This window comes from Thunnus thynnus, chromosome 18 (genome assembly GCF_963924715.1).
Source record: "Thunnus thynnus chromosome 18, fThuThy2.1, whole genome shotgun sequence".
NCBI lineage: Eukaryota > Metazoa > Chordata > Actinopteri > Scombriformes > Scombridae > Thunnus > Thunnus thynnus.
The window spans coordinates 4,651,026-4,676,839 of record NC_089534.1 but is presented as its reverse complement, the minus strand read 5'-3'; the positions used below and the strand labels follow the sequence as shown (position 1 = coordinate 4,676,839).

General features: G+C 38.7%; 1 protein-coding gene across 1 annotated transcript in view; it reads left to right on the top strand.

The window, feature by feature from the left end:
* LOC137169880 (connector enhancer of kinase suppressor of ras 3-like) overlaps positions 1 to 25,814 on the top strand; it is a 60,367-nt gene that overhangs the window by 27,138 nt on the left and 7,415 nt on the right. Inside the window, exons 3-15 of the mRNA XM_067573289.1 lie at positions 101 to 303; positions 3,334 to 3,421; positions 5,835 to 5,876; positions 9,092 to 9,211; positions 10,392 to 10,451; positions 11,473 to 11,541; positions 11,697 to 11,846; positions 14,302 to 14,432; positions 14,525 to 14,706; positions 15,396 to 15,482; positions 16,990 to 17,298; positions 22,827 to 22,920; positions 24,301 to 24,472. Coding sequence (XP_067429390.1) covers positions 101 to 303; positions 3,334 to 3,421; positions 5,835 to 5,876; positions 9,092 to 9,211; positions 10,392 to 10,451; positions 11,473 to 11,541; positions 11,697 to 11,846; positions 14,302 to 14,432; positions 14,525 to 14,706; positions 15,396 to 15,482; positions 16,990 to 17,298; positions 22,827 to 22,920; positions 24,301 to 24,472 — 1,707 coding nt within the window. The remainder of the gene's footprint in view (positions 1 to 100; positions 304 to 3,333; positions 3,422 to 5,834; positions 5,877 to 9,091; positions 9,212 to 10,391; positions 10,452 to 11,472; positions 11,542 to 11,696; positions 11,847 to 14,301; positions 14,433 to 14,524; positions 14,707 to 15,395; positions 15,483 to 16,989; positions 17,299 to 22,826; positions 22,921 to 24,300; positions 24,473 to 25,814) is intronic.

The window sequence follows — 25,814 nt, the reverse complement described above, 5'->3', positions numbered from 1 at the left end:
TGAAGATGCGCTAACAATAACACTGCAGCTTTAACATGTCGGATTATAGCCATAATGTCAAGACGGTTTTTAAAATGCAATTATTTCACATTCTGAACAGAACTCTGGCTTGGAGTCGGACAACCTGAAGACTCTGGTGGGGAAGATGAGAGTGGCGCACCACAACCTGAGCAGCGCCGTGTCGCAGCGCAGGAAGAACCCCGCCTACCACAGCAAAACCTCCCATCAGCCCTCCAACGAATTCCTGACCGCCGTGGTGGAGCTGATCGGAGCCGCCAAGAGTCTGCTGGCCTGGCTGGACAGGTAGACAGGAGTACATTCAGTACATAAACATATAGATACAGTATATACATACATACATGCACCAACCCATAAAGCATCCACTCAGTGTTGCTTAAAAACGTGGAAAATTCCAATTTTATTAAATGTGTCAGTCAAAAAAATCAGAGACACACAAGATTAGTACATGACTCCTTGTTTTCTAGTGCTTAAACATTATGCTAGTGTTATTTAAACATTTTCCTATAATCATAAAGGGCATAAATATACTTTTGCTTTAAAAAAAGGCTCAGTTATTTCCTAAAACAGCTGGTCACTGTAGTTTTGATCAAATGTTACTCAAACAGGAGGAAATAGTGCATTTGTTGGGGACTATTTTCAGTGGCGGATGAATCCACATTAAGTGCTCTAGTGGGCAGGAGAGTGTGTGTGGGATTGAGTCAAATTAACTACAGTGTGTGTCTTTGTCTTCATTTGTTTCTTTAGTTGTCCAAGTGGTTTTTGACCTTCTTAATATCCTTTTATTCAAACTGTGCTCACAAAGCCAGCTGATATCAGAAATACAGTGAAAACCTGTTTTCTTTTAAAGAGACAAAAACAGTTTTCAGAAGGATAAGATAAGATATACTGTACTTTATCGTCCCCTTGGGGAAACTTTTCTTCACTCAGCATCACTGCAACACGGAGCATTTATCTCCAGATAGACTTGGCAGCATCCTTACAATCATTCACACATTAAAAAAACAAAAAAGCTTAAGTCCATGCATTCAGTGTTAAAAAAACAAGTAAATAAAGCTGATTTACAGCTGCAACAATTGATGATAGTTAATTGGCAACTATTATGAATGATGAAAATGAAAATGATTGTTAGTTGCAGCCCTAAAACCAATAAAACCAATGAAACCGATACAGATAAAAGCAGAATATTGCAGAAACAAGTCAGGAGACAAACACACGGTAAATATCTTGTTTTTATTTTTCTATGTAAAACATTTCCCAGTGAAGCTTTACTTCCCCGTCGTGAAACTGGAGGTTGTTGTAGATTCACATCCTATGAAAGAACAACATCTCTGTGACCTGAATGGGCGCCTGTGAGGGTTTTATGGCTCACTTGACGTGTAAGAGGAAAAACAAAAGAGTGTTAAAAACACACCATCCCACACTCTCTCTCTCTCTCTCTCTCTCTCTCTCACACTCACAGTTATTAGTGCCGGTCCTTGTGAACACGCGTGCTGTCTGTCAGCCGTCTGTCTGCTCTTTGACTCCTTCAGGTTTTTCTCAGCTTGTATCAGCTTGAAGAAAATTCCAGTTGACTGCAGCTGTTAGACACAAACACTGACAAGTTTCCGCACTGACGCTCGTAACGCTCCTCACATCTGATGCGTGTCACCTAAAAACACCTGGAGTCCAGGTTCAGTAGCGTTTTACCGAATCAGAACCCGGAGTTAAATCCAGACAATTATGATTCCATCAAGGTTCAGTTCTCCACATATTTGAAATTATCGGAAGTTATAAATAAGGAAAACTTAAGAGCTGCAATCAGCTTTTGTTCAGATCAGATCTTTATTGTCCCACAAGAGGAAATTCTTTTTGCAGCAAAGCAGTGTAAAAACAATAAACCACAAAAACATAAAAGCCATAAAAACACAACAAGACAATGAGAGACATTAAAAGTGTCGGTACTATGCACGCATGTAAAGTAAATGATGCATGTTAAAAGCAAACAGCAACAAGAAAAATAAAGATAAGAAATAAAGTGACACACTGTTGGCTGAGGAAATGCTGCAGTTTTTAGTGGCAACTGAGCAGAAAATGTTTAAATGAAAGGTTGATTTAAATATGTATCTGACACACACAAATAAATAACTTTTTCCTGAGCAACGTGCTCTAGTCTAGTCAAGTCAAGTCTGTTTCATTTGTATAGCCCAATAGCACAAATCACGTATATTGCCTCAGGGGGCTTTACAATCTGTACATCAATACAACATCCTCTGTCCTGAGACCCTCCATCTGAATAAGGAAAAACTCCCTCAAAAAAAACCTTTAATGGGGAAAAAATTGAAGAAATCTGAGGAAGGAACCAAGATAGCAAAATTTCAAAAATACAGCATGAAAAAATAGATTCTTAACGTTTCTGAATCTATACATTGTATTTGATAAAGTATGTTAAGCGTCCACTAATTTAATACTTCTACTCACTAAACACACATTTGAAGGTCTGTGTTAGTTGGCTGTGACCTATTAGTGAAGCATTGAGGCCAGTGCTTACAGACTGTTGATATATCAACCTAAGGTGTAGCATGCAGATGCAGCAATTTGCATATGTGAGTCTTGTACGTGTAAATATTGACCAATGAGTATTTCTATGCATGGACTATTACACCAGTAACCTGAGAAGTACTGTATGAGTAACACATGATTAATAAGCCTTTGTACACAAGCTAAAACAAACTGCTCTAATTATGAGAAGTCCCGATTCAGAACTATTAAGTTGATAATCGTAATTTATTGATATGATATGAAGGAAAGTTTACCTGTCAGATTCTGACTCCTGAAACCAGAGAAGAGTCACCACTTTTTTGGTGATGTGAGCGCATCAACCAGACAACTGCTGAGTTTCATTTTGGCCTTTTTGCAAATTAACGTTAAATAGTTACAGACAGATTCTTACTTAGCTGGATGTTTTGTACATTGCTCTTTACTAATAACAAAGAATGAGGAGAGATTTACTCTTTACCAGCTGCTGTTCCACATGCACAAATATAGGTTAAACAAATATGAACATATATGTACTGAAAGATTAGACTCCAGGTACAACAATGCATGGCAAACAATTGAAATAGGTTGATGGTTTAAATGTTCTAATTTTTGCTATTTTGGGAACCAGACTGGAACGGACCATCAGAACGTAACCCTACAAAGAGTCAGTACTGGCAGGAGTCATGGTTTTACTGCACTTGACTTAAACAAGAATTTATAATGATTGACAGATGAATCACTGATGGAAAATAAGTGTCAGTTGCAGCTTTAAATAATAATAACATCTCTTTGCAGGACTCCACTGACGGGCGCCAACGACTTCACCTCCACCAAAAGCAGAATCATCCAGCTGTGCCTGGAGCTCACCTCCACCGTCCAGAAGGTCAGTGAGGTTCAAACATGGCTGCGTTCTCTTCAGGCTGCTCGTCTCTACTGAAGAGACTTAAACAACATCTCTGAACCCTCTCAGACTAAGAAAACTGTTGTGTGAAGACAACAGAGACAGAAGGTCATGAACTTAAGTCGAACTTCTCATGTTGTGACCTCTGGGACAGTTTGTTTTCAAGCTTTGGTGATTATGATGATGATGATGATGATGATGATGCACCAGATAACTACTGTTTACATGCACAAAGTCCTTTTGATGATGCTCTTCCGGATATGACTGTTTAAACAAGCAAGAATCTCTTGATTTTCCCTTTTTAAATCATCGTTTTTAGAACAGAAAACCCTTTTTCCCACATTGTATGACAACATGGTGCATTTTATATCAACTTACTGTAAATGGAAATACTTCAGATGTCTTGTGTAGGGATGAGAATTGATAAGATTTTATTGATACCAATGCCTTTATCGGTCTGAGTCTTTTTCAATTCCCTTATTAATTCCAGTTTTCAGCGTCAACACAGTTTTATTTTCTAAGTCTTAACACTGAAGAAACAGAGTAGATTCTGATTCTACTCAGAGAAGGGCTGTTTGGAGATCACCTCCAAGTTCCCTCAGTGTTACTGTACTGCAGCCTGGTCAGCCAGCTGTCAGCTGACGGTCTGCTGTCCGTTAGTAGCTACGTTAGCTCTGTTAGCGCTGTTAGCTCTGTTAGCTCCGGCAGCAGACCGACAGAACAGCTGCTCTCCCTGCAGCCTGGTCACAGTACCGGCTCAACTTCTTGGTTATTCTGGGTGTGTTTTATTTGCTGTCTCGGTCTTAACCGCCATGACTCCTCCTTGTTGCAAGTTTCCAGCAGTGTAGACGCATGAGTTTGAAATCATTGTTTTGCAACTGTCAGAAAAAAAATGCCAGTATCGATGGATGTGATGGATATGATGGATCAGACTATTTGGAACCAGTTCTCAACTGGAAGCGGTTCTCCATTCCCATCTCTAGTCTTGTGCATCATTTTATACACATTTCCCTAAAATAAAGACATATTTAGTGTATTTGGAAACTTTTGATGCGTTCATGTCATAACAAAATGATCGTAATTACAAGATTCTGTCTTGTAAACAGCGTTCACGTCAACATCCAGGTCATAATTTCAATTAGAAAACTTAAAGCTCCGAGATATCCGACTTGCACTCCGTCGTTCAAGGTGATTAAACCCAATGATGTGCATTGAACTGCAGCCAGCAAACACTGGTCACACAAAGCACCACCTCAAACACCGGCTGCTTTAGCCAATAAGAGCAAAAGTACTTATTCTACTGATTGGATGATTCCAACTGCAACAAAAGGTCTGATTCCTAAGAAATTCCTAAGAAATAAAAATTCCCAGTTGCAGTTGAGGCCGTGCAGTGTGATATTTTTTGCAGCGTGTCATCTCTCCCCTGTATGTGACTGCAGAGTTTTTGTGCAGCGTTGAGGCGTTGCCCTCGCCGCGCTGTCATGCAATCATCCTGTCAGTCTGTTTACAGGGAGCTGTTATTTCACCGACCACAGGAGGAATCCTCTCAGTGTCTCTGGGAGGCGTTTTGCGGTCCCTCCCTCTGGTTTCACTCTCCTGTAGGCTGTCATTTCTCAAATATTTGTTTTCCCGCTGATTCCTTTCTCTCTTTATTCATCTCTGTTTACAACACTCGCAGTTCTTCACAGAGACAGATGTCTGAAAGGGAGAGTTCTCATTTGATATCAAGGTGTTTTTAAAATCAAGCTTTTCTTTAATGAAGATTTTATTCTGTACAGCTTCTGGTTTGTGTTGAAGTGTGACATCAATAGATTAAATTATTACATCTGAAGTAGTTTGTCTCAATATTTTGACCTTTTGAACTCTTATGTTCCCATATTGTCTTTAAATTTCTATTAAATTTGGATGGTTTTAAACATTTCTCCAGTCACAGTGTATATTCTGTGCCTTTAATTGTCAAAAATTACAGTATATGATGTTTTATATTGTGTGAAATATTTAAAACTATGACAAAAAGATTTTTTATAGCTGCACCGAGCTCCAGTATGTGTCTCTCACTGTAGAATATTCTCTTTACATTTGAGTTACAGAGCTCAGTTTTTGTTTTTCTGAAAGATAAATCAAAAAATCAAAAATTTCAACATCTTGTTTGATTTCCAGAATCCTCAAAGACTTTTCGAACCATCTGCAAAGACACCTGTTTTCCCAAGAATGTTTTATTTATCCTCTGATGTGAATCCAGTGGTTAGAATTAGAAGTTATCTTATTTCATCAGCAGGTTTTTTTTTTTTCTTGCAGATATTTGGACTGTGTGGAGGATAAAAAGTATTTATTTATTTATTTTATTTTTTGGGCTGTATAAAGTCTCTCAGTGTGTTTGTCTCTTTAATTGCAGGACTGCACTGTTTATGAGATGGAGGAGAAGATTCTGGAAGTGGTGAGCGTCGCTTCTTCTTTTTCCTCTGGGCTTGACGCACACACACACACAAACACACACACAAACACACACACACACACAAACACAGTCGGTGGAACACACACACTTCCTTTTCCTGTCTTTTGCTGAGTGTCCTGTGGTGTTTAGTGTGTGTTCTTTTGTGTGTGTGTATGTGTATGTGTGTGTGTGTAGCTGCTGTTTATTCAGCTCAGGAGCATCCACTTCCTGTCTTAGATAACACTTCCTGTTTTGTTCCCAGAATACTGAATCAGCTGATGGTAACTTTCCCTCCTGACAACCAGTTTCTCTGACTCGTGACCTCTGACTCGTCTCTAATGAAACCTCAAGTCTGAGTTTAGCGTTCCTTGTGACTGTTCTGCGGAGGGAGGCCTAAAAGATCCTTAAAACACCCAAAAATTCACATACAACTTCTCAAGAGAGTTGTTATTTTGTTAGCTTGTAGCTTGTACTGCTAAATTTAGGTCGTTAAGTATCGTGACATAAGTTACACAAACATCTTTACATTCCTTCATGGACGGATTATGAGACAAATGGCTCCTGGACACTGATGCTGCACCTGCTTGTTGTCGTTTTGTGTCAATTTTCAGGACGTTTTTCAGGTTAAATTTATCTGTAAAGTGCTGCTGTTACATTAAAACTGTGTCTAACTGCAGTATTTTCATGCTGGAGGTGAAGAGCAGCTGTCTAACTGTTCTCCAAGGCTTCCTGCTAATCAGATAATCGCTGATAATTCTCTGTAGGTTCATGTTCAGTAATCTATCCATCTATTCCACCATTTAAAATGATGGTAAATACTGACAACAGAGCTTTGATTGACATTTTTGTGCAGGACGTGTGTGGAAAAGTAGGTGTGAACGAGCTGCTTTAATGTATTCAGACGGTGTTTATTTCATTGTGACGTTGGTGAACAATGAATTCAATGAACTTTGTCAGTCTCCTGTATTCTTTGGCATCCACCTCTTGTTTTTTTTTTACACTCCGTCTCGCTCGTGACTAAAAGCGTTATCGAGGGGTCACAGAGACGTTACTGTGTAAAAGGCTTCATGGTCACCTGGACAAACAAACTGAACTAAAGCAGGAAACACCGCAGAGTTCAATAAATGAAAGGAGACCTGAGAGGTTAAGAAATAGTTTTGGTTTAAACCTGGAGACAGCTGATACCAACTCACCAAAATTAGACTTACAAAACAAATCTAAAGTAAAAAAAAAAAGAAAAAAAAAAAGGAATTGTACCAATTAACTTTCCAGAGGAGCTTGTTTTCGTGGTTTACTTGTAATTTCCTGCGTGTTTGTGTTTTCCTGATCACCTCCTTGCTTCCCATGACCTCAGACCCCCTGCTGCGCTGCAGGGCTGAGTGTCTAGTCAGTCTAATGATCAGTGTGTGTGAAGGCCTCAGGCTGCCGGGAGGATCTTCTTCTGTTGTTCAACGAAACCCAACAACTGCCTCATTTGGAGCTTTTTCATGTGACGCTGCTCTGAGGTTCATTAGTCTATTTTTTCGTTTCCTTTTCCACAAAGAGGTCAGAGGTCAGGGTAAGACAGCTTAATACTTCCACAGCAAGTTGTGACTCAGCGTTTTAGACTCACGGGAGCAGATACTTGACATCATGGAAGATAAAAAACTGCCATCTCAACAACTTCCTCTCTTTAAAAAGGCAGTTCTACCACAATTTTTAGATTTTAATTTATATATTTTGAAATTTAACTCTTTTTGAACATGTAGAATGTGACTAGTTTCAGCACATTTGCAGAGCTGTAGCTAAGATTTTAGAAATACTGAGGTTATGAGTCTGAATTCCCCCACATAAGAAATGTTTGACTAATAAAAGGTCATTTAACAGTTTGATTATATTCTCAGTAAATCTTTTTGTAAATCTCTCTACATTATTGTCTAAATGTTGTACACTGCCAGCTATGTAACTCTGATATAAATCACCAAATTCCTTTTTATTGATTTTTTTGGCCTATAACATTCAATCCTGAGGATATTTAGCCTAAAAAGTAATTAAAAACCCACTGTATGCAATATTTGAACGTAAACTCCACTTGATGTCATTAAACCTCTCTGATTCCCAGAAATATTACTGAGGTTATGACTTCTGTAGAAACTACAGATCTGCATTTATCTACGTTTCCTTCAGCCTGACACGTTTTAACCAAAGTAACATTCTGGTATTTTAAGCGATTTGTGCCTGCGCTGCTCTTATTTGTAATGAGGAAACACTGAAGAGTCTGCGGGGTCAAAAAGTTTAGTCGTATCACTTTCATTTCCTCATTTTCATGGATTATTTGCTGCACTCAGAGTCTTTTACAGGTCATTTCATTTTGTAATTATTTCCTGTAAATTTTCTGTGTAATTTGCAGGTATTTCACGGTTAATTTCTAGGACATTGTACAGAGAAGGTGGTGCAATTTGGTACAAATTCTAAGAAAAAACAAAAACGTGTTAAGCTGGTTTAGTTGTTGAGTGCCGAATCATTATATTTGAGTTCATAAGCAGTTCATAGTGGTAAAAGTTCTTATAAATTAGACTCTTAGCTTTAACTGAGAGAAAATACTTTTTTCTTCAGTATGTAGTTTGGTGTTTCACACTACATATAAGGATGTTTCTTTGAAACTATAATGAGCACATTTCCTGTGTACTACCAAATGACATAACCCTTTCAAAGAAATGTCCTAAGAATTAACAGTTATACAGCAGCTATTTTTAGGAAATTACTGAAAAATTGCAAATTAACAACTACGTATGAACCCAAATATGAGTGAGTACATAACAACTAAACAAACTTAACACTTTTTTCTGTTTTTTTTCTTATAATTTGAACAAAGTTTCACTGTAAAATACCTTAAAAATGAACCGTGAAATACCCGAAAATTACAGAAATCACAGAAAATTTCAATGAAATTATAAAATAAAATAAAGCGTTACCGTCTGTTCTCCTTCAAATAAAACAAGAATAAAAATAAGTGCAGATTGAGTCTGTTTCAGTGCAGTTTCAAGAAGCCAAATGAAAAGTTTAGATTCAAATGATGTAACTTTGTGACGTATTTTTACTTTAAGAACGGATCATAATTCACTCCACCTCATCGTGAGAATGCTTGAGTCTGTTTGTCATACAGGTAACGTTACATCATTCTGAAATTAAACAGCCATTGACTTTTATTTTGTTCAAATCTCTTGTGTGCGTTTCAGTCCCGAGCTCTGAACGGCATCTGCGAGAAGACGGCCAAAGTGACCTCTGACTCCTTAAAGGGTGATATGGCCTGTCTGGAGGAGGTGCACATCTCCAACATCAAGCCCGGCGAAGGACTGGTGAGCTCAGATCCAACTATTCCATGATTGAACACAACAGATGATGTGTGGAGGAAACATTTAGTCAGAGCAGAATACAGGATACTCAAGAAAAGTAATCCATCACTAATATTTATTTACACTTCACATTCAGTCCTCTTGCTCAGAGTTTATCTGACTGTGCTGCACAGCTGCTGGAATACCTCTCTCCAGCAGAAATATTCTCATTATGATCTGCGACAGGATGACGACCTTTAACCTTTAGCCAGTTTGATGTAGGCAAGTTTTCTGATCACCAACCGGCTGCAGCAGCAGTTCAAACTTAGCCTCCATTTAATGTAACGTTTATGAATCAGTTAATAAAACTGGTTGCACCACACAGACTAGTTCTCATGTAGAGATTAGTCCTAGCTGACAGAACCAACGGACAAAAACACAACATGTGACCTGCTGTTTATTGGGGGGTGATGATGTTCTACAGGCACTACAGGGCACAATATATTCTTTTGAAATATATGTTTATTATTTTCTTTGGAAACATAGAGAAAAACTTAAAAAGTACAAGATGAAATGAAACTTTTAACTGGTATTATACATGTAGTACCAGTGTACACAGCAGGGAGCTTTACATTGGACACGACCCATTAGTCCTTATCATTAAAATATACGTCAGTACAGGCTCCAAATCTTACTGAACACACACCCGTTGTCGTCATCAAATCTCAGTCTCTCCGAGTGTGTTTGCCGTTTCTCTCAACCACAAGTCACGTAGGTACAGAATCTTTTTCAGCGTTAACTAACACACATGAACTTTTTTGCAATTATCATTCCAAACAAACATTTTTCTCACTTACTGGCCAAAGAATAAGGAGCTTGTTGCTCCAATGATGGCAGACGTCTTTTACATTCAGACCACATCAGCAGGACGACACTGTCAGATAAATACCAAGAGCTGTAAAAAGAAAACCTACAATTTGACCCGACTTCCCCTGAGAAACACTAACAGGTATTTTAGAGCTGCAACATGAACCACAATCAACACAGAGTCAAAAACAGAAACAGATGTAGGTCCAAAAAGGAGAAGCCCACAACCGCCACTGCAGCGAGGTATTATAGAGAAACCACATGCTGTGCATTTATATACAGGATTCATATACACAGTCTCAAACGCTGAATCCTTCAAATCTGTTTAATCTCACAGGGGATTTACATCAAATCCACCTACGACGGGCTGCACGTCATCACAGGAACAACAGAAAACGTGAGTGTGCTGCTGGTTCTTTGTCACAACTGCTGTTGGACTGTGGTTAAAAAAAAAAAAAAAGCTGTTTCCAGACATTTAGTCCAGCTGTGGTCTTAAAAGTCATGTCAACAATGTTCAGTTTGTTTTTGTGACACTTTCAGACCATCAATGTTCCTTCACAGCATCTGCAGCTGTAAAAAAATGTTTAAGAAAGCAGTGAATCCAGCTCCTTCAACAAAAAGTTATAAATGTTTTTGTATATAATTGATATTCAACACATAGACTGTATATAAAGATGGACGTAGCGAGGTGTGACGTCATCCGTTGGTTTCATTGGAGCCATCTTTTCTGTTCGGAGCCTTCCAGATAAGGAGCGCAGGGTGTCAAAAAAAATAATGACTCAGTATTTCTAGAGAGAAGTTGACACTTTCCGAAGCGGTCAGTGGCACTTAAAAGTTCTTCCACGTCGGCTTCAGCCTCAAACCGTGGTGGTTGCCACTTGGTTTTACATCTATAAACTACAAGTGAGACGGTGCAGCAGCGGATTGTGCTGCAGCAAACACAATCAGACCTGCAGCAAACACTGTCTCTACTGCTAGAAACAGCAGCGAGGAAGTTTATCTATTCATAAAGTGTTGATTTTAGCTTAAGTTAACTGTAGTTATTTTATAATTGATTATCCGTCCATCAATTTCCTGCCACTTATCTGGGTCCAGGTCGTGCTAATTGATTAATTATATTACTAGGAATAATTGTTTTGTACAGCTGATCAGTACCTGAATAGTTTTACTGTCATTTCTGACCGGTATGGCTGTAGAAAACGTACAACTTCAAAGTCTTACATTTAATTTGGTGAACACTTGCAGAAGTTCTCTTCTTAGGTGGAAACACATCTGAAAAAGCTGCTTTTCTGGTGAAACAGTATCAGAGATGTGTGAGTGTGTCGTGTGCTGACTTTCCCGTCTTTGTTGTGTTTGATGACTCCCTTCGGTTTACCTCCTAACATGAGTCAAACCCTGATTCTCTGTCTGCCTCTCAGTCTCCCGCTGATAAAACTCAGAGGATTCATGCTGGAGACGAAGTCGTTCAGGTCAACAGACAGACGGTGGTGAGTCAAAAACATGAGATGTTATAACCACACATGGAACTCGGGAGGGTTTTTACACCACTGAAGTTCGTGCTTGAAGTCTAAATTCCTGCTAGTGCCCTCTAGAGGCTGCAGAGATCGCTACGGCTCAGAGTTCTGCTCTGTGATTGGTCCAGGTGGGCTGGCAGCTGAAGCACCTGGTGGAGAAGCTGAGGGGAGAGTCCGGAGGCGTCACCCTGGTGGTGAAGAAGAGGCCTTCTGGGACCTCAGGAGGCTTTGCGCCCGCTCCGCTGAAAAACCTGCGCTGGAGACCCCCCCTCGTACAGGTGAGACGCCTCCTCAAACATTTTGATTTTACAGCACCGGTTCACTCTCACTGCTTTCATCAGCACCGTTTCCAGCTCTCATAAAGCCTCAGGACACCACCTGCTCAGCACCAAACGGCAAACAGACACAGTTAGCTGCAGACTAGCTGGTGAACATAGTGGAGCATTTAGCAGATAAAGAGCCAAATGTTTGCCTCAGGAGTTGGTAGAGAGCAAAAACAGAGCTAAAAGAGAGTGAATATTGGACTTAGATTCACCAGCTGGACAGAAACAAGACTCCACATGAATGATGATGTTGCTCCGTAACCGCTGGATGCAGAAGTTCACTTTAAAAGGCCTTATTGTGTCAAACGTGGCTTTGAGGTTCAGTTTGTTGTGGCGTCCTGACCTTAAGTGGTCTAAAAAAACGAATGAATTTAGCTTTAAATGACACCCTGAAGAGTTCAGAGTCTCAAACTGAGGATAAAGAGGATGAGATGTTTATGTAGAGTAATAGTAGAGGAGGAAGAAGTAAAGGAGATATTTTTAATCTTTAGACTTTCAGAGGTGCGACTAGGTAAAGCAGATAGGTTAAATAAAGCTCCTGTAGGTGAATTCTCCGTCTGTCATCGTAGCTTTTAGTTTCTACTGTTTCTATTCCTGTTTGTGATCCGATCCCAGTAGAAAATACAGCAGCCACCCAGTCTGCTGCTGGCCTGAGGTGGGTGTGTGAACAATGGATCCCTTCTTCACTCTTCCTGTTCAAAAAAAAAAAAGGCAAAGCAAAACACTCTAAACACTAAACTGAGTTGATGTCAGACATCTTTGGAAGGTGACTCATTGGTTACTCCACAATGTGACAACTCTGAGGGGGTTTTTGTGTTGACGGAGCTCCAGGATGTGTGTGTTTAAAGAAGATAGGCTCCCTAAATGCGGTTCGATGCATTCAGGCTCTAATCTCGGATATCAAAACAGATGTGAAGTCAGTCTGTCTGTACCTCGCCGTCGCTCCCTCCCGTTCAGGTCAAAGGTCATCTTGAATCGTCTCCACTGTTTACACTCGACCCGTCATCACCTTACAAATATATTATCATTTGGATTGATTTTACTGCTGATTTTTCATTTTTACTTAATTATTTAGATATAAAATGTCAAAAATGAACATTGAACCCTTTATTTAATGTTGTTATTGTAAATTTCTATTATTTATTATTTATGATTACTTGATTTTTGTGAATATTTTGATTGTTTGGCACCATAACACCAGATCTGATTAAATCATTTTGATAATTGTTTAAACATTTTCTGCTTCTTAAATGTGGATTTGCTGCTTTTCTCTGTTTTTATATCATAGTAAATTGAATATATTTGGGTTTTGGAACATTTTATAGACTACATATTTGAAAGTAATCTTTAAATATAAATCACTAAATGAATATATGATGAAAGTTATTCGTAGTTGCAGCGTCTCATCACCAGTAACCAGAGTCCAAAGTGATTTCTGCAACATTTTGATGATCAGCAGTGAAAAAACCAATAATGTCTGTAGTTTATTGATATGAAAGGAAGGGAGCACATCTTCACAGCTGATATGTTTACTTTTGAAATAACCTGAATTGATCATCCAAATGGTCACCATCTGGTTTAACTGATTTAATAGATTAATGAAGTAATCCTTTAGCAGGTTATTACCAGTAACTCTTTTTTTGGTCAAACATGTTACACCCTCTTTGTCCATTGTTCCAGCCTCTGTGATGAAAAGTTTCCTGATGTTTTACTCTCGTAGGAGCAGAATGACTCTCCTCTGTACGGGTTTCTAACTAACTACTGACTGTCAACAAACCAAATGAAAACACTGAAACCAACCATGTGTCTCAGCTTCAAGCTCATTGGTTCCTACTGAAGACATGCATCTTTAAAAACAGCTGATGTGTAGTTTCATTTTTAAAAAGAGTCACTGTAGGGGGTATGAAGGGATCTTCTAATGCTCGGTATGAACAGGAGGAATGATGACAGCATGAAAAACCTGTTCCAATGTGTTAATTTGAGCTCCTGACTGTTGACTTAAACACTGTGAACTCGTCCTTTAATCTCCTTCAGACGTGGACGAAGCAAAAAAAAAAAAAAGAAAAAAGAAGCAGAGTGAAGTTCCTGTGTTTATAGAAATACAGCAGCTTTGGAGGAGAGGAAGGAAACAGAAGAGCCTCGTCTGCGGTTTCTCCTCTCAAACCGAAACGTCTTACTGTTATTTTATGATAAACGCCATCAGAAGAAATGTCACGTCCTCTGCTGTTGTTAGTCTGTCTTTAAAGAAAAGCTGGAGTCAGGAGAAAGTCAGGAGTTTGAATGTTTACTTTTTAACCTTCTGCTCGTCGATCATAAAGGAATACTGGACTCGAGGAAAGGAGGTTTGGTTGTTAAAATGAAATCTACCAGCTGCAGAGAAATAATACGTCTTTCTCTTTTTTTTATCCAGACCTCTCAGGGAGCTCCAGGTCTCCACAGACTTCGACATCCTGAAACCTCAGACGCACCAGGAAAGAGAGGGAAGACAGCTGTCTTGGATCTGTACATCCCTCCTCCCCCTGCGGCGCCGTACGTACCACTGTGAGTACAACGCCGATCCAACACTTCATCCACTTAACTTCTGATTTACCCACAATGCTGAGCGTTTGTTTCTCTTTTCTCTCTCTCTAAAGAGACGGGAACATGAACGTGAACCCAGGTGTGAAAATGAGGTCCAAGTCTCCCAACTCGTGTCTGGATGCGGACGTACGGCGACGCTTCACTGTCGCCGACGACCGCAGGACGTCCGTCAATCATACGGCTGACGTAAACCAGCCGATCCCTGTCCGCCTCAGACAGCGCTCCTCTTCACGCTGTGAGTGCAAACGACAAAATGTTCTCAGTCTCAAGATCTAAAACACAAACACAGAACAGCAGCTTCAGGCTGATAATATCCAGTTTTATGGCACTTCGGCACTTTTTTCTTTGGGGTTTTGACTGTTTGTTGCACAAAACCAAACATTTGGGACGTCTGGGTAATTATAACAGGTGTTTTTCTACAATTTTTAGACTTTTTACAGATGAAACCATTACCTGATTAATTGAAATATGACAGATGGACAGATTAAACAATAATGAAAATGATCATTAGTTGCAGCCTGATCTAAGTCTTTATTTTAATGGCATAAACCAAATTTTACCAAATGACCAAAACAATCAGAGGCATGTTATGTTATCATGTGAATATTCAATTTTCCTTCTTATTTTATATGGATTATAAAGATGCAGTCTGAACCTACTTTTAATTAAAAATAAATCACACAAACATCCGAACGGACCTGAGCTGCATCTAGAAATAAGAAACTCTGATAAATTCTTCCACATAAAGCTGCTTAAAACATTCTTTTTTTAATGGGAGCATGAAAATTATGAACTTTAAAGTCTAAGAATCACCACAAAAGATCAGATCAGAGTAGTGAGAGAGAGAAAAACTGAATATACGCACAGAAAAAGAAGATTTCTTTTTTAAATTCTTTTGTTTTCTCCTCTCTGTACGGTCTGCAGGTAAACCTCGACCCGTCTCCATGCCGGTGGAGTCTCTGTCGGGCGTGTCCAACCCGTCCTGCAGGCCCGGAGCTCAGGGAAGGAAAGGTAAGCTCCACCTGGTCAGCTGAGCCAGACGCCTGTAATCTAACCGTTATCAGTAACGGCCGTCTGTCTGCCTCGTTTACAGCCGAGGACAAACCGCAGCAGGACGGGCTGCGTGCTTTGAATTTTTACCTCGTCGATCATTAACGCGGAGAGCTGCCGCTGCATCCAAAGAGCTGATTTCACTCTTATAACATTTCACCTTCAGGAACACACTGTGTGGATTTCAATGTGTGTGTGTGTGTGTGTGTTTGCGGTTTGTCCGAGATAACGGGCTGTTAATGGATTTTTGAGTTAAATAAAGAAACATTAAGAGTTGAACAACATGCTGAAGCGGTTTTCCACTGACGCAACAGAATAAACTGAGAGCTGACGTTTCAAGTTTTGTCTTTAAGTTTTGAAAGAATTTACAAGACTTGATTCATTTTAAGATATCGCTTAAATCAAGAAAATCCTCAAAACAAATGAAACTCTTGTGAAAATAAAACCAATTCTCTCATCTTACTGGTCGATTCTCTTCCCCTCGTCATCTAGATCTGGTCTCTGTACTCGGATACTTTTATTTATCTGCATGTTGATTAAATACCTGATACATTGAAATAACAGATGAAATCCACTAAATTATTTTTCACAAGCTTCCTGATCCAAATACTTAAAGTCCTGGTTCAGAACTATTCAGTTTATAAGCTTAAATTTTAGATTTGATATGAATGAAAGTGAGAAACTGGGAAAATTATGAAAGTGATATGATGTGATTAGCTAAAGACAAGACGTCTCACTCTGTTGGAGTCATGGCGACTATAGAAACACTCACTCCAGTCTGATTGTACGGTGGTGTTAAAGGGTGGAGTCACTTCTGCAATATGCCAATAAAAATCATAAAATCTACAAAAAACACACAATAGTGAGTTTCAGCTCAATGTTTATCTGTCTGGCTGCAACTTTACTGTTGTGGTTCACTCTCAGGGCTCTCATAGTGTCATTTTTGGCCGCAGCAGGCAGCTGTTTCCAGAGAAAAAACTCTAAAAAGCCGCTGTACACTACCTGCTAAACACCAAACAGCAAACAAACAGTTAGCTGTAGACTAGCTGGTGAACATAGTGGAGCATTTAGCAGCTAAAGAGCCAGATATTTCCCTCAGGAGTTGGTAGAGAGTAAAAACAGAACTAACAGAGAGTGAATATTGGACAGAAACACGTCTCCAGATGAATGATAATGTTTCTCTGTAACTGCTTGATGTGGAAATAAGCAACTGTTTGCTAACAAGTTCAACATATCAACTTAAAATGTTACACTGCTTGTTTCCACTGCCCCCAAGTGGCCAAAACGTAGATTTAGATTTATTTGACAACAATTAAAATACACTCAAGACTGCAGTCACTCAGTCCTGACAGCTACAAGCTAAAAGCTTATTTCCATTGTGGTCATCTAAGGGGAAAAAGGGGTAAGACATGTTAAAACACATACGATAAACATACCGACTTGTTAACTCGTCTCCTCTCGTGAACAGGGCAGGACATCCTTCACAGATACCTGAGTAACGAGGGGATCAGCGCCATCACAGAGGAGGAGCCGCATTACCCTCTGCCTTACCGAGGTCACCCGTCTATCCGCGGCGTCGACCACATCAGAGGCAGCCAGTGCTTCATCAACGCCGATCTGCACAACACCGCCACCATCCCTTACCAGGAAGCGGCGTCCAAAAAGTCCGCTGCCTCCACCTCCGCCGCCGCCGCCGTTTCTCCTCCTCCGGCCGCGACCAAACAGTCGACGTCGCTGCTCGGCGGCTGGCTGGCTCGTCTCAGGCTGCTCAGCCACTGATTCTGTCTTAACATGGTTTAAAATTTCCATCAGATAGGACGAATTCTTCTCATCTGGCTCCCACAGCAGGTCATGTGTTCTCTAAAGGTCTTCAGCATCTGAGAACCCAGCGAATAATTAAAAAATTACAACTTCTGGAATGAATCAATTGTGGTGGAGGAGGTCTAAACAGTCAAAAATACAGCAAAGAAGAAAACCTGCGACATCACGGAGCAGCTGTGTTTTTCTGAGTTACTTGTTTTTTTGACGAAGACCGTTTTGATTTTTCATGTGAGTTGTCTCTATGAGCTTCATACTGGAGAGTTAATGACGCTTATCAGTTTAATTTTTCATTTAGATAATCAATCGTAGGAAGTTTATAGAAAATGTAATTAAATTTTAAAGCCGTCTTCCCCCTCTGACACCTGCTGACTTGTGATTTTCTGCTTTTAAAAAGCAACTTAAAGGAGAACTCTGCTGCATATGTGTAAAAAATTAGCTTAAAGCCTTTTGAAGACGACAAGTTTTAGAGAGAAGTGAGGTTAGCAGACATCTGTAGCTCCTCATCTGTGCTGGAGGCTAGCAGCTCCAGGCTACATTAGCAGCTACTAGCATAACACACCAGAATCTCCTACTGAACTTTCAGCGGTCAAGTTGCATTGTGGGTAATGTAGGTGCCAGATTTTGACAAGCAAGAATTGATTTTGTAAACTGAAAAGGTCAAATTTTGATTGCATGGACAAAAATTTTTATTACATTGCTCAATTTCCTATTGACTTTTAAATTTTGAAGATTAAACTGATAAGCATTAGCTCCAGTTTGTGAAGTAGTGGAGCTGAGCTGGGACACAGTTCAGGACATTTTACGGTCGGCTCAGTGGATGTAAATGTTTTTACAGTTTGGTTGCTGCAGTTCATCTGGTCCATCCACAGACTGAATGAGAACATGTACGGAGCGTCTGTGACGTCACTCTCGCAGTTTTTTTTTTTGAAGAGACGTTTTTTGAAGCCCCGAAGTTTGACTTCACCGCCTGCTGCCGTCTGTGTCACTTACTGGAGTCGGAAAGTCCTGATTTGTTCAAAAGAGGAGCGCAGAAACTACCACAGCTGAGTTGACAGTTTGTGACTTAATCAAGGCAAACGCATATCTGACACATACCTCTCCTTTAAGCCTTAAAGACACTTAACTAGAAGCTGCTGAAAACCTCAAAATCTTGTATGAACTCTGGACACAATCTGGACATTTTCCTTCACAATACAGATGAAAGTATTCAGAAAACTCTCCTGTAATTAAAGTCTATGGAAGTTTGAATCAGTGATATATATATATATATATATATATATATATATATATATATAAAACATAAACATACTTTTTAAATGTTGCTTTTTGAATACTGAAATCAACATTTCAATAGCAAAGTCTGGATCTGCTGAGTGGAAAACAGTCAACATTCAGCTTGTGCATAGAAACATTTGTGCTTTTATTTTTTTGACCTTTTAAACGCCCCTCAAAAAAATCACAAAATACCTCGTTATATCTGCTGAAATCTGCTGAAAATCAAGCTGGTTTTTGTTTTCAGCAGGTTTTGATTTCTTTTCTTGATCGGTTTTATGTGACAAGAATCAGTAAACAGAAATTTTAAAAAAATCTTAATGATCCAAACCCATCAGAGCCTGCGAAGCCTCGACCGTGAGACTCGGATTCAAAGAGCGAATAATCTTGAACTTCAGTGTATTTTTTTTTTGTTTAAAAATGGTGAAACATTTCTAAACATCAGAGCACCTTTTTCCTCTCAGTCTCAGGAGCCGTCAGTGCCTCCCGTCTCAAGACTTTCAGTTCATTTCTGGACAAAACAGTTTGTAAATACGTTGCATCTTTTATAGATTGTTCTTACTTCATCGCTGCAAACTGAATTTCAGTCATTTATCTCGGAAACGTGTGCTTTTCAGAGTATATCAGTTTATGAGAAGATTAAAAAAAAAAAAGATATACAAAAGCTGAACATTGTTACTAAATATTTTCTGAAGCCTCGCTCAAATCTTGTTACAACAGTAATAACAGTATAAACTTTTATTTTTAAGAGAAATAAAGCTATAGTAACAAAATGCTTAAACAGTCAAAGGGATTCTGGCAAATAAGAACATTAATAAAATGCTAATTAACCAAAGTTTACCAGCAGGGTTTTTTTTATCACTTACATGCATTTTAAGAAAGCAGTCTTAAAGTTATTGTAAATAAAAATCTATATTATGCCTTTCCTGTAACAATACATAATGTAAAAACTCCTAAATATGTATTAAATTGTCATGATCAAAAGGACTCAAACTCAGGAAAACGTGAACACTCGCAGCAGCCGGTGAAGCTACGCCGTTGATGCCAGAACAACAGAAAATGTTCGAATTTTTGCTTAAATTTGGGTTTGAGAGAAAAATTTGAAGTGTTTGATTTTACCTTTTTAAATTAATTCGTTTAAATCTTAAACCGACACTTGTGTTCTTTTTTTTTTTTTTTTTTTCTTTCAAACTGCTGCTGCCGTTGTCTGGCAGAGTCGTCTGCAAATACTTTGACACCGGTCTGCTGGAAGCTGCTTTAAATTTCAGGTAAAACTAACTGATGTTAAGTATTTCAAGGTGTGGCTCACTGCACTCTAAAAAAACCTTCAACTGTTCCTCTTAAGTTTATTTGAAGAACTGTGTGTTTGAGGTTTCTTTCAGTACCATTATGAAAAACTTTGAGGAGTTCCTCAAGGAACCGTCTCCGATCCTCTGATAGTTACAATCTGAGGAGCTCCTTTTACTTTTGTAGAGTGTTTTTGGTTCATCTTAGGTGCCTTTATACTAACGAGACATTATGCAAAAAGCTCTGAAGCTTGTACAAAAGAATATCAGAGTGTAACACAAACTGTAAATATCACAAAATATGTTCTTTGCTGCAAATGTGGAAATATGTAATAAATATGTGGAAATAAACAGTTTTGGTTTCTGAACATAACATTTATATCTTAAAGTGAGACTTGTAACTTTTTAAAGAAGAAATATACATTTCTTTACCTCACAAATAGAAAGTTGCTTAGTCAGTTAGTTGCAATCTGCAACCTCACCACTAGATGTCACTAAATCCTTCACACGGGTCCTTTGAAAGCCCTACTGGGTCTGGTATGACCAGTAGCTCATGGTGGCTAACATTAGCTCATGTTAGCAAAACTTTACACAGGTATACAATAGATATTGCTGTGTAATTGACATTACTGAGTCAGTTAGCAACTATTCTCTGCTTGTGATCCTGTTCTACCAAATAATGGTGTCTTCAAAGCAACTAAATGAAGAGGATCTTATCCTGTAACTGCTACTTTTGGCCACAATGTCTGCAAAAGTTACATAGTCTCACTTTAAGGATAAAATTCATCATTTTATATGTTTATTGTTCAGGATTTTTATCAGTTTTGGATGATGATTTATTTGTAAAGGTCTCGTCAAACTGAATGATCTCTGAGTTCTGCAGTTTGATGCCTCTGTGATGCTTTTAACTCGTGAAGAATATATGAAATAAAATTCAATTTATTTTAAAAGCTTCTTTGTTGATATACTTTATTGAGACATTGAGTTCATTGACAATGTTCATACTGGGATCACAGCCCCAATTTAATGTTTCTAGTGTTTTATATGCAATAGTGAAAACTAATCATCAAAAATGTTATATATTATATATTGTGCTTCATGAAGGAAAAAAGGAAAAAGTGTTCACAGAAAGACATTTAGTTAAAGTTACTGGAAGAGGTGAAGGTGAAGTACTCAGATCCTTTACTTAAGTAAAAGTACCAATACAGCAATGTAAAAATACTCCATTACAAGTAAAAGTCCTACATGAAAAATCCTACTACAGTAAAAGTACATAAGTATTATGAGCTTGATGTAGTTTAAGTATTGCAGTAAAAGTACATAAGTATTATGAGCTTGATGTAGTTAAAGTATTGCAGTAAAAGTAGTGGTTTGGTCCCTCTGACTGATATATTATTATATATGACATCATTAGATTATTAATAGTGAAGCATCAGTGTTAGAGCAGCATGTTACTGTTGTAGCTGCTGGAGGTGGAGCTAGTTTACACTACTTTATATACAGTTAACTAGTTTAGTCCAGTGGTTCCCAACCTAGGGGTCGGCCCCTCCAAAGGGTCAGCAGATAAATCTGAGGGGTGGTGAGATGATTAATGGGAGAGGAAAGAAGATAAAACAAAGTTCTGATACACAAATCTGTTTTCAGGTTTTGGACTTTTTCTCTAATCTTTGATTTTTGCTGAAATATTGGATCATTTGATCATTTATTGAAATGAAAGCATGTGAGAAGTTTAGAGGGAAAAATCACTATTTGGTGGAGCTGTTAACAACTCATAGACATGTGAAATGTGACCCCGACTACACACTGCTTTTTGTAAGACGTCAAAAGACAAAAAGGTTGGAAACCACTGGTTTCATCTTTAACAATGTGTTGTATTTTAAAAGCTTGTTATATTATCCATTGTGTCAAATCTTCATCTGAAAAGTAACTAAAGCTGTCAAATAAATGTAGTGGAGTAGAAAGTACAATATTTCCCTCTGAAATGTAGTGGAGTGGAAGAATAAAGTAGCATCAAGTAAAGTACAACTACCTCAAATGTACCTACATTAGTGTAGTACTTGAGTAAAAGTACTTTGACTTTCCACCACTAGATGCTGATGTAGTTAAATGAACCAAGTTCAAGTCTGAAGCATTTACAGAGCTAATGGCGTCATCTAGTGGACGACACCAGTATTACTTTAAGTAAAAAAACAAACAATATCTATTTTTGTCATGTGATCATTTTGATCAGACAAACTGATTTATATCAATACTAACATGAATAATTGTCCTCCAGAGCTGCAGTGAATTTGAACTTAATAAACCTTTACAAACAGTAAGATGTAAAAACAAATGTAAAGTCTTTGAAATCATAGTTAAGGTCAAATCGACCACCTGAATGTGACATTTCTCTCCTCCAGGAGGCTGTTTTCAGTCCCTGCTGTTTCTTTGAGCACAAATGAGCACAATTCAAAGAAGATCTGGTGCAAAATGAGGCTTCTAGACATAAAAGTATTTAAGCCAATCAAACCTACATGCAAGAACACATTTCACTGCATGATAAGTGACAGAAAAGGTTGTTATTTAATTTATTTTCTATTAAGAGGAACCATGATTCGGTTACAAGAAAGACATCTGAAGCTGCAGACAGTTGGAGACAGCTTGTGTGAGATCAAACACAAATAGCCGGCAGGTCGAAGATACTGAAACCGCATGTTTTATCCACCTACGGTCTCATCTGTGACAGATAACTGGAGATTATCTGAACAGCAGCAGCAGCAGAAACGTTTTTTTTGTTCATTACAACAAAGAGGAAGTTTCTGAACGGGGTCTGAGAAGCAGATGAGAGCAGAAGAATCATGAAGAACGTGTGAAACAGGAAGGATGATGTGGCGTCTGTACGTGTGAGTGTTATTCTGACTTTGTGGTTTCTGGCTTGAAGTATGAGTTTTACCCGGCAGCGCTTTAGAAACTCAAGTTCCTCCTCTGCTGCACGTCACTCTGCTGTCAACACAACACACTGCTGGACGTCCAGACTGCAGGTACGATCACTTTTAGCTTTTCTACTGCTGTTTATTCCATGAGAGCAAAAATCTAATGTCATTTTAATGCAGATAAATACTATTGCTATACAAGGTTTTTTAAATGCATTTTTGAACATTTTTACCAAAGTTAAAATTCCCTCCATTATATTTAAGTTAAAGTTAAAACTATCTGCACGGTGCTTTATATAATACTGACAATGTTTTAACTCTTTTATCAAAACCTGGTCATTTATCTGCTGGTTTACATCCCTTTATTGAAAGAACGAGAACCAATCGCACGGTCTTATTTTTGCACAATCATCAATGTTACCACACGTGTTGTCCACTGTGTCAACTTTAAGCTGTTGCCATGAGGAATGCATTTTTTAATCACCTCGTTTGCAGAAGTCGTTAGACTTGTGAACAAGTCACAGTACAAGTCAGTTTACCCAGTTTATAGGCTGATAAATGCACTTTTTATATATGTGTCGTTATGGTGTTACCAGCTACAAACCTGCCACTGCCATTAAAGGACAGGTTCACATTTTTTAAAGTGTGTCTTAAAGCAACAGTCAGGTGTCCATATGAACAGTGAAAGAGGTTTTCCTCGCTGTAATCATTCCTCCTGTTCATACTGGATATTAAAAGATCCTTCAAATGTGCTTTCAATGTAAGTGATGGAGGCCAAAATCCACAGTGTGTCCACACAGTCATTTAAAAGTTGATGTGAAGCTTATATGAGTCTTCAGCAGTCTGAGTTAGTCATATCAAGTGGATATCTGACACATTTACAGTCTTTTTAGCATCAAATTTCCTCTTTGTGTTTCCTCGGACAGTGTTTCCCTGTTGAGCTGCAGGTGGAAGTATAGTAACAAAAAGAGGGACTTTGGCACTAAAAAGACTGTAACGTTGAAAGATATCTACTCGATTTGACTCATTTGGACACTGAAGCTTCATATTAGCTTCAGATAAACTTTTAAATACATTTCTGCACAGAAGGAGGACTGTGGATCTTGTCCTCCATCACTTCCATTGTAAATGCATTATAAAGGGATCTTCTAATGGTCAGTATGAACAGGAGGAATGATTATAGAGAGAAAAACATGTTTCAATGTGTATTTGGGCTCCTGACTGCTATTTTAAAACACACTTGAAAAATTGTGAACCCGTCCTTTAACAGTTTCGTTCATTATTGTCCTTTGACACAGTAATCGAAAACTCATTCTCACCACAAGATCCTTTTAGTGGTTCAGTTTTTGATTATCAGTTGAGGGTTGGAGCCTGAATGATTAAACGATAGCGTGGCCTTGCTGAAGGACTTATCACTGCAGACAGATAACACGCCACATCCTATATGGAGACGTATGAATTAGTTTGATCCGCTATCGTCCTCTCCAGGCGGGCTGCAGCCATGAGTCGGCGGCGTATTTCCATCAAAGATCTGGGCAAAGTGGACTGTCAGGGCTGGCTCCACCGCAGGAAGGAGGGCCGCAGCTTCCTGGGAAGCAAATGGAAGAGATACTGGTTTGTCCTGCAGAAGAGTTCTCTGTACTGGTACAAAGACAAGATGGTGAGTCAGAAGGCTCCGTGATGACTAAATGACCACATTTCTGTTTACATTCAGTGGTTCTCACCAGGACACGTTGTGTTTATGCTTGAGGTCAAACACATGTTGATTGTATCTTCTTCCTTATAAGACAAAGATAATGTTTTTGTATATTTCAAATTGTGCATCGTTTACATTCATGTTTACAAGCTTGTGCATCGCCGTTGACCTTTCGATCAGCAGATCAGTGTGAAACTGGGTGAAAGAACAAGTGTTGCATTGCTCCCCCACACACACACAGATGGCCCATGGCGCTACTAGTAGTCAAAACCTCTACGTGCTATTTTTAAAGTGCTCAAGTGCTTCCCATCAGCTTTAAAAAAACTGGCTCATACTACTATTAAATATTGTTCAGGTAAAATTTGACCTGTTTTTTACATTTGAGAGCAGTAAAAACACCTGAAACACTTTTTTTATTAGCCTGAAATTGTATGACTTCTCCCCTTTTTTAAAAATTTTGTGCAGCTGCTACACACTTTTGTCCATAATGTAGAGAGTGTCCTAATATTCACGCTCAATAACAGTCTGATACGTTCTTCAATTTTAGGAGACCATGATAAAGTGTGATTGTGAATGTTTTTCTCCATAAACGAATAGTGTAAAACCTAAACAATACACTCTGCTCTCTGAAAGCTTCATGAAGGATTAATCACCCATTTATTGATGATTGATGAGGTATTGATAAGTTTGTGGTTCAGAAATGGGATACTGACGGATCAGAATATGAACAGTACATGAGGGTCAATGCAAATGTATCTAACATAATATGTGGGTGTAATGTTCAGGTGTCCATATACTTTTGGACAGGTAGAGCACATCTTGTAACTATAATGTATGGTCCAATAATTAATTAACCTTAGATATCCTGTATGTATGCACTAATCTAGATTAGATTCAGTTTATTTTAACAAAATTTAAGTACAAAACAACTCTCAAAATAGATTTTAAACCTTTATTACTTGATGTTTTAATCACTTTTGTAACTGTTATAGTTTCTCTTTTCGTCCCTTGACTTGTTCTTTGATCTCGAGTCTCTTTTGAAAAAGTTAAATCAAGTTTCAACACAACGAGACACAAATGAGGCCACAGTAAAGGCCAACACAAGCAGAGCAACATAACACATATACAGTCCGATGTGGCGAAGAGCATACAGACCGGTACTTCCTGTGAGAGCGTCACACAGGAAGGTTCGGTGTGAAGCACCCACACACACACACACACACACACACACACACACACATGCACATGCACATGCAGGGGGGAGTAAAATGCATGATTCTCAGCACGTTTATTTCTCTTCTCTGCA